This window comes from Cryptomeria japonica, chromosome 3 (assembly GCF_030272615.1).
Source record: "Cryptomeria japonica chromosome 3, Sugi_1.0, whole genome shotgun sequence".
Taxonomy (NCBI): Eukaryota; Viridiplantae; Streptophyta; class Pinopsida; order Cupressales; family Cupressaceae; genus Cryptomeria; species Cryptomeria japonica.
This window is the reverse complement of record NC_081407.1, coordinates 185,731,102-185,740,157: the sequence shown is the minus strand read 5'-3', so window position 1 is coordinate 185,740,157 and position 9,056 is coordinate 185,731,102. Positions and strand designations below refer to the sequence as shown.

The following is a 9,056-nucleotide window of genomic DNA, read 5'->3' as shown; positions in this document are numbered from 1 at the left end:
TCTTTGAAGGCCTGAATCATTTGTGATGAATCCTTAAGCATTTTCTTATCCTCTCTTAAGAGCTGAAGATCTATACATTTCATGTCTTTTTGCATAGTGTCAGTCAACTCTTTCAATTTTTTTCAGAGATTGAGGAATTCTTCATGTCCTTGTTTAATGATTGAGTTCCTCCACTCAAAGTTTTCTTTGCAAACAAAGAGTATGTTGTCATCTAGACCATGCACCATCTTCTTAGTGAGGAATTTCATTATCCCATATCTTTGTGTGTCTCTCATCTACCTCAACACAACCAACCATTTATTCTTTTCTTTCTCCCAGGCAACCATCTCTATTTCTGGCTCTTTCCCAGTAGATTCCGCATTCTCAAACACTTTGACCAAATTAGAGATATAACTTATCCCTTGCTATGCAATTGATTCGAGCCATTTTCTAAAAACATCTGTGATCATTTGGATCCTTTGAACTTGATCAATTAACTTCTGATTCAAAGGTGATTTTGGGTCGAATGATAGAGAAGCTTGGGAGAGAGGTTGAGGATTTGGGTTCTGGATAGCATTAATATACAGGGCCATCTGAATTATAATTTGCTTCATCTTAGTTTTATCTTTCTCATCCTTCCAGGTCCTTGTGAGAATCCATTTAGTTGAATATTCTAAGTGTTTAACATCAGTGGCCCGAGAATTTGTCCCTAGATCTATCTTTTCAATGATGAAATCTTTCTCAGTAACATTCTCAATCTCTATATCTATCGGAGGTCTAGCTACCTCTGTAACCCAGTGTCTCATCTACTCATCCACATAAATCATGGTTTCTATTTTGAGTCTTTTGTACTTTGAAGTCCTCCCTAGGAATTTTCTAAACATGTCCTCCATTGGGATCGAAATAGGGATGACATTGCTATTTTTGGTAAGTGAGGCACTCAGCCACTTAGGAGGGGTGGATGTTTCCTTTGGAAATGGTGATTGTTGATCACTAGTGACAACTTCCATAGTATTCTTGGAATCTTTAGGCTGCATGATTTATTTTCCACTATTTGCTTCATCTAGGAGGGGCTGATCTTGTATTTGGGCATCCATTGTTTCTTGAATTTCCTCTTCAGAATCGAAGTCCACTACTAGTGAACTTGCTAGGGTTTTCCGATTACTTTTCCTGATGTGTAATCTGGTAACACGAGTGGACGCTGAACCTATGGAAGAATCTCCTAGACTTGTGTTTTTAGTCTTCTCTGTCCTTTGTTTCCTCTCACCTGCAATATCAACAAAAAAATTAGAAGAAGGAAGAAATATTTATGAAGCCGCACGATTTCGACCTACTTTCTTATCCTTAAGTGCAGGAACAGGCTTTTGCTTCAAAAGGTGATCCTTCAACCATTTCTCATTCTTCTGATTACATTAAAGGTTCTAGACTGAATGCTATCATCCCCTTTTCTACTCCAATCAATTTCTAGAATAGGATGTCCCTGTATCTTCTCATCAAACTCAGGGTCAACTACTTCTTCATTTCCTTCTTCTTGCACCCCAGAAACATTCATGGATAGGCCCATGGTGACAATTAGCTGAATTATGAACCTTGACCACAACCTTCTCTGAACTTTGAACTCATCAACACAATTTTCTCACTAATCCTCCAATTGAGGTTCATGCTGAAAATCACTCTCCACTTCTAAATTTTCTCTAGCAAATGATCAACTATCGAATTTGTATCTAGCAACATATGGTTGAAGCTTGAGCTTTTGAATTCAAGTTCAAGGTTCAATGCATTTGAAACAGATGCACAACTTTAATGGCCAAGTTTCGTAGGAAATATCACCCCAGACTTGCCTCCACTTTTTTTGTCAATGTGTACCAGTTGACAACAAGCTTGAGTTATAACATAACTATCTAATACAAACCGGGGCAACCTGAAAGTTTCACCCTAGAAACTGCCAACTCGAATAAAAGTGAATTGGGGAAATTGGATAAAATAACTACCATAAATGCCGATGAATTCCATGGCCTCTATTATTAATCTCTTATTTATGTTTCCCTATAACTCATGAACCAATCTCCCTATGAAGATGTCATTATACCTCATAAACTTCTCTGCATATTTATGTTCCTGCAGGTGAGGATAATATTCATACACCTTTATCCCATCAATCCAGGGTTCATGATGTAGCCCATTCCAATCTCGAGTACATGCAAGCATATAAAACAAATAAGATTACATTAAGAAGCCAATCATTCCTGGAAACCTGTTCAGACTTTCATGCAATCTTTTTGCAATTACCTACCCCCAATCCAGGTAGGCGCTCCCATTCAACATGACTTGGATATAGAAGTACATCCAGTCTTCCCAATAGAAGTCATGGGTATTCCATTTTAACCTATTCAAAAGAATGACAATGTCCCACACCTCCGCTATTAAGTGTTCTCTGGTAAGCGGCCTCGGCAGTATAGACCCCCCTTTTTGAATCTTAGGTAGCCAATTTATTGCAATCACACTTCTATAAGTTTTCTTCATCTCAGAGAAGAATGAATATGATGTGCCAATAGTCCTATCCTCATATGGCTCTTTATGAGGTATACACATGGCTGCCATTATAGTTTCTCTATCAATTTTTAACAGCACTTCACCATTGACATTCCTGATACATCTATACTCTACATCATACCTATTCATACATTCTAGTACCAACTTTGGGCATGGTCCAACAATGGGGAATGCGACGGCTTCAACCAAACCACTCTTCACTATTCTTTCCATCATTGAATTCGGAATTGGGATTTTGTCTCTCTCTTGAGAAAATCAGAGAGGTCCGCTAGAGCTAATCAAGTATCTCCAATCTCTGGGAGTGAACTAACCAGGCAAGAGGCCTAGTTTGGGAAGGGTGGGCCTCATTGTGGCGCCTCTCATTTAAACAAGCAATTTACAGGGATCCAATGAACTTATGCAGAACAAAGGAGAACGAATGACAACTAATTTATTGAATAAGAAAACATAATACAAGAGGGAATGACTGAAACTAACTTGGTTTCAATTGAAAATTCTTGAAAAGATTCTACATGTAGACAAAATACCTTCAATTTCTCCCCCTTGCATTACAAGTGAAGAAAATTTTAGAAACAATTGCTAGCTTCCGCAACAATAACAGACAAAATTACACTTAAAACTTAGCAAGTTTTACAAATTAAGGAAGTTCATGCGAGCTATCGCCTGAATTGACATATAGCTGGCATGTATTTAATGTTCAAATCACTTCATGGCACGAATCACTCTTTATCATAATTGCTTGTCATAATTTTTAGAAACTAACCTTTTTGAAATCCCTGAAATATTCTCTTTTCCCACCACCACCTTGCTTAATGATGCGCGTATCAATTTTGCATAGAAATTTTCGGTCTTTTAAGAACTCAGACTTTGAACCTTGAACCTTGAAGCAAGAGGTTCAAAGGTTCAAGTTCAAAAGCAAGAAATGACACAGAACAACATAGAACACCAACTTCGTGACAAGACAAATAACAATTAATGAGCGAAGACGAAACCGACACATGACCAACTTTGAACAATGAACCTTGAACCAAAAGGGTTCAACGATTCAAGTTCAATACCAATTACAACAAAGCGGATTCCTTATCATAGAACAAAGCCATGAAGGGAAGCCCTTTGATCATGTTTTGAACATTGAACCTTGAAATTTTACAAAGGTTCAAAGACAGAAAGTATATAACCAAAAGGAAAATAAATACCAAAAGGCAACCTCTGCATTTGGAATTTTAATGAAAACTGGGGAGGGGCTAACAATAGTATTGATATTTTTCTTTCATTTATAATGTACCTTTCTTTGAAGAAGTGACCTTGAGTGTCTACAAGTATTTTTAATCTTTCCCTAAGGTTGTGTGCCTCATGTTACAAGTGTGGTTTCCATTGCACCAAAAGGTCAACCTATTAATGCTCAATATAACCACTACACTTATAAAATCCACATGAGGGGGTTAAGCCATGTCACAAACTTGAGCGCTATGCTACACAACACAAGGAGACAAAGGGGGCACACCTTGCAACAATGCCCCCAACACAAGCGATGGGTTTGAACCTGTAACCAAGCTCTGATACCACTTTTTACAAGTGCGGTTGTCATTGCACCAAAAGATCAACCTGTTAATACTCGATACAACTACTAGACTTATAGAATCCACAGGAGGTGGTTAAGCCATGTCACAAACTCGAGCGCTACACTACACAACACAAGGACACCAAGGGCACACACCTTGCAACACCTCAGTCTTGTAAGTCCATTAGGGGTACTGAGCTCCTTGTCCATGAGCCTACATATTGTAACATGTTCTTCATATAGTGCGATGGTTCTCATTTTTTTTTCTCCTCATTGGTTCATGTTTGATTTCTTTTGTGTTTTTAGTTCTTTATTTCTCCAACTGCGGTAAATGATAAATGAGCAGTTTAATCGATTAAGTTTTAATATATGTTTATTCACTCCCCACTCTCTGCATCTAGTAGTGTTCAAAAAGGTCATCACACATAAAAATTCTCCTCAAGATCCCCATGAAAGAAATAAATTTTAACATCAATCAGCTCAATTTAATAATTACAAACAATAACAATAGATTAAAAGAATCCAATAGAAGATAACTTAGCAAAATGGGATAAACTTTTACCAAAATAAATTCTCTCTAAGAGTAGTCCATAGGCACTAGTCTAGCCTTGTACCACTCTAGTTTGAAACTATTTAAACACAATTTCCTTTTAAATACCCTCATGCAATCAATGGAATTTATTCTTGTTGGAAAACTAGCAAGATCTAGGGTATCACAACTATCCAAAGCCATCATCTCCTCCTACGTGGCTTGCATTCAAGTCTCATTTTCCTATTAGGAGAGATCCTCTATGAAAGGTGTAGGTCCTTCATTAGTATTTAATAAAGCGAATACACATTGAAAATCGAGTTGGTTGTACCTGTTAGCTAGATATTTTTGTCTTGTGAACTTTCTCAAGGTAGGATTATTGGACTCTAGATGTTATTTTGTGTTCTCATCCTACCCATAATCTAATTTCTCTAAACCCTATTATTTTTCTCAGTCCTCTAATCTATATGTTAAAGTTCTTTCACATGGGCAACTTCCAATAATTTTTTGTTATCTAAAATTACACTATTTTATTATCTTTTTTATTTTTTGTTTTTCACTTATCATAAATAATCTTTAAACTCCATAAAATATATAACTATAGAATAAATCATTTTTTGTCTTAGAGGATTCAAAAGCTTATAATGTGTGAAAATTCATTTATAAGATTTTGGATACATTTTAGATCACTTTTATTGATAAAAATGAACATAAGTATCATAAGCAAAGACCCTTAAATGTGAAATAAAAGGATTTCTACCTATCCACACATTATAACAAGTTTTATCAATAAGAGATACACAAGGAGACCTATTAACAAATTTTTGGTAAGCTTGAGATCCATCCATGCACTCGTGGATTTTTGTATGTTGATTTGATCATACAAATGATAGGGATGTGGTCTTGTCTTTGGAGAAATAGAAATGAGAGTCTCATTTGTTATTGTTGCACCCTAGTACCTCCTCCTTTAATCCTCTAGTAGACGTAGTTAATGTCTCCCCTATTTGGGTCTGGCTCCCCTACTCGCGAATGCACTTTTGGTGCCCTACTGCTTACAAGTCGTAACAATTTGGGTTGATATATTAAGGTGTGTCCTAATACTAGCCTTTTCTCTCATACTTCCTTCTCTAGGATCCTAGCTAATCTGGATGTCTCTAAACCCCTTTGTGGAGAGATGTCTCTCTGGGTTGGTGATCTTAGGTGGAGAAAGTGCTTGATATGAACGAATCCCTTTTTGGTGTCGACGTTGTTTTGCCACGGGGCACTTGGTTTCTTCCTGCCCTTCTGGTTCATCTCTTTGTTTGTCTCCCAATTGTTGGAGGGATGCAGATAGGTGCCATCTCAGTATTTTTTTTTGGCACTCTCGAACTCGAATTCTTCTATTTCAAAATCTTCTTCACCGACTGTTCCTGCGTCTACGGTGAATGCATTGGCCCTTGTGGTTTATGCCTTGTCACCTCATGATGATGAGGCTCACTCCTTGGGAGTTCTTGGGGTGGCTAGAATGTGTTTTGTTGCTTCTTTTCGGTCACCTTCACTGGATCTTTCGAGCATGGGACTCATCCCTTCTTTGGTTAGTGGATATTTTGAGCATGGGACTCATCCCTTCTTTGGTCCCAAACTTTCTTTCCCCTTACTGTTAAGTTCCTTTCTTGGGCTCCACTGCCTCTCTCTCAGAGTCTATGGTTGCTTCGTTTCGTTCAATCAGATTCTTAGTCTATTGTTTCTCCTATTCTTGGACTGTGGTTTGTAGAAAGAAAAATGGTTCTTCACTGAAGTCTCGTTCTATTCCTCAGGGCCCACCTCTTGGGCTCAGGTCACAATTTTAAGTCTCAAATGTATGTTTGCTTTGTTGTTCTGTGGTAAAGGTGACATTGTTGTAGTTTTTTAATGTTTTCATTAAGTTAAAGTTTTTTTTTTTTTGTTAAATTTGTATTGGGTTGGAGCTCTTTCTCACTCATTTTAATGGAAAATATATTACATTAATTATGATTATGATTATGATTATTGAATATTATGATTATGATTATTGAATATCCGTTAATTAAAAGTAATTAAATAAACTTTTGTATTCCTTAATAAATATGGTCGAATGTACTCCCGAAATGCTGAATAGACAATGCACTAGCCACCAGATCCACTGTTTGAACAGAAATTACATTTAGAACAAAATTCGTTGAACGACCGACATCTATTTTTGCCTATAATCAGTTGGCAAGAGATACAAAGTACTGTAAAGCACATGAAAAAACGAATTATATTAGTAAAATGTTTGTCCATTTACCAATACCACTATGTACTCTGAAAATATTCTGGAAATAGAAAGTATACACACGAAGACTAAGATCACATCTTAGATTGTTATATCATATATAGTGGAAACATATATATTTTGAAGAAAGAAATATAAGAATATCCTTACAGATAAAGATTACATTTGAGTATCTATCAAAGTGACATTAGGAAATAGTTGTTTATAACAATTCTGGATTATCAAGTCTGTTCAGATGATGTCTGATCATGAACTCTAAGCACGTTGTTCCAGTAATCGTTGTCCTCATCTAGTCGCAGTTCTTGACATCCCCAAGGTGACTGCATCTCAGAATTCGTGCTTGATTCTGACATGTTGGAGTTATTGTCACTGGTCTTATTGGGGTAATCGACAAGTAGATCCGTCAAGCCTTGTATGTTATCATCAGAGCTGTAGGAGTCCTCATGGGTGGTGGGCTTCTTGCTTGCTGTTTGGCCCCTCATAATAGCCTTAGTGTAAGGATCATGGTATCTGGCCATCCCAATCCAATCAGTTGAGTTGTCTTCCCTGTCAATAATTCCCTGAGCTGAGTGGAAAGCAGAGCAAAATAATGAAGCGGAGCTTAACGTAGAGTGGGGACTTGTATTGGTCCATGGGAAGCCATTCCCACTTTCATTACTTAGTCTATGGGGATCCTCATTTTGTTATTGTTACTCCTAGTGTTCTTAATAATAGGCTCCTTCCTGAAGGTCTTTCGTACATCTGAGTTCCAGAGTTTCAAGAAAGGATCACTGGGTGCCTTGAAAATGGACTCCACGTTATTGTTTCCCATCAACTTATTCTTAGATGACAGGATCGAATCTCTAGAGAGCTTTGCTTCGGCTTCAAGCCTCAGTGTCTCCCACTGTGACTCGTGTCTCAGGAGGGCTTTGGACTGAGATCCATTTGCCCTGGGTATCTCAGATTTGGGTGCATGGGTGGAAGAATCCAGTCCCATTCCCAACAGCCTTTTCTTCAAGTGGGTATTCCAGAAGCTCTTGATCTCATTATCAGTTTTCCCTGGCAGTTGAGAAGCAATTGTAGACCACCTGCAGAATGTCACTATATTAAAATTAATAACCCCACCTTGTTACATCAACAGACAAACCTAATAAAACTTCTCAACGAAGTAGTTACTTATTAAAGTGTAGTATAGCATCAATAGCTAAAACTGGCGAAATGTTTGAAGTATAGTTATTATATTAGTCATAGCCAAAACTGGGAATCACACCTTTTAGTACGGTAATTACCTAAGATAAACAATAATATCTCTACTTGATCAATATACTACCTGTTGCCTAGAATTGCATGCAACTGGAGGATAGTTCTTTCTTCTTCTGGTTGAGATCGGCCTCTCTTAATATCGGGTCTCAGATAATTAGTCCAACGTAGGCGGCAACTCTTCCCACAACGACGAAGACCTGTGCACATACGAATTGCATAACTTTACTACATACTTAATAGTTCACATGAATATAAGTCAGAACTCAGGTATATAACTCAGATCAAAACCAAAAACTATGTATATACTTCAGTGCCCAAATGAATATTCATCTCAATATTCTTCCAATGCAAATGATATTTATTGTACGTGAGATGCATCTAATTGCTAGACATGTCCTTGTTTACAGGACTCGGATGAAATTGTGAAGTTCCTTACACCATAAAGAAAATCTGCATACAATTCGTTACCCAGTAAGTACTTATCAGATGCAAATGATTTTCTATGTGGTTACTTGCTTCTTTTACTCTTAAATGAAATCAAAGCAATATTAGATATTCTATTGTATACAGACCAGCCTTTCTGGGAAGAGAACGCCAGCATCCATGGCCATTTTTCTGAATATATTCAACAAGAACTTTATCTTCTTCGGGTCTCCAGGGTCCCTTTTTCATGACCATTTTATCACAGCGAGTGGCTCTACCCATTATCGTTTTGTTTCTTTCTTGCAGGCCTGAATAGTGGAGGAGTTACAAGAAGAAAATTTTTACGTCCACATATTAGCATGGAACGCTTGACGTCAGGATTTCCACTTAAACAGTGCAAACGACGTGGACACACATAGTGCCCGATTTACGAGTCAAAAAATTGAATGCATAATCTAGATCTCATCTTTAAATGTAGATGTGAGCTTCCCACACAT

General features: G+C 37.4%; 1 protein-coding gene across 1 annotated transcript; it reads right to left on the bottom strand.

The window, feature by feature from the left end:
• Positions 1-7,115: 7,115 nt before the first annotated feature.
• On the bottom strand, positions 7,116-8,841 carry LOC131874032 (transcription factor MYB17-like). Its single transcript, XM_059217241.1, has 4 exons — positions 8,709-8,841; positions 8,204-8,333; positions 7,588-7,961; positions 7,116-7,459 (listed from the first exon to the last, which is right to left on the bottom strand). Exons 1-4 carry the CDS (start codon positions 8,839-8,841, stop codon positions 7,116-7,118), a joined length of 981 nt encoding a protein of 326 aa, XP_059073224.1.
• Positions 8,842-9,056: the final 215 nt, after the last annotated feature.

What these genes read in the sequence shown, in the direction of transcription:
- LOC131874032 (XM_059217241.1), bottom strand. Translation starts at nt 8,841, where the DNA reads ATGGGTAGAGCCACTCGCTGTGATAAAATGGTCATGAAAAAGGGACCC. An exon ending in TTCTCTTCCCAGAAAGGCTG is followed by an intron (nt 8,334 to 8,708) that starts GTCTGTATACAA and finishes GTATGTGCACAG; the next exon opens with GTCTTCGTCGTTGTGGGAAG. An exon ending in TATTATTAAGAACACTAGGA is followed by an intron (nt 7,460 to 7,587) that starts GTAACAATAACA and finishes CTTTCCACTCAG; the next exon opens with CTCAGGGAATTATTGACAGG.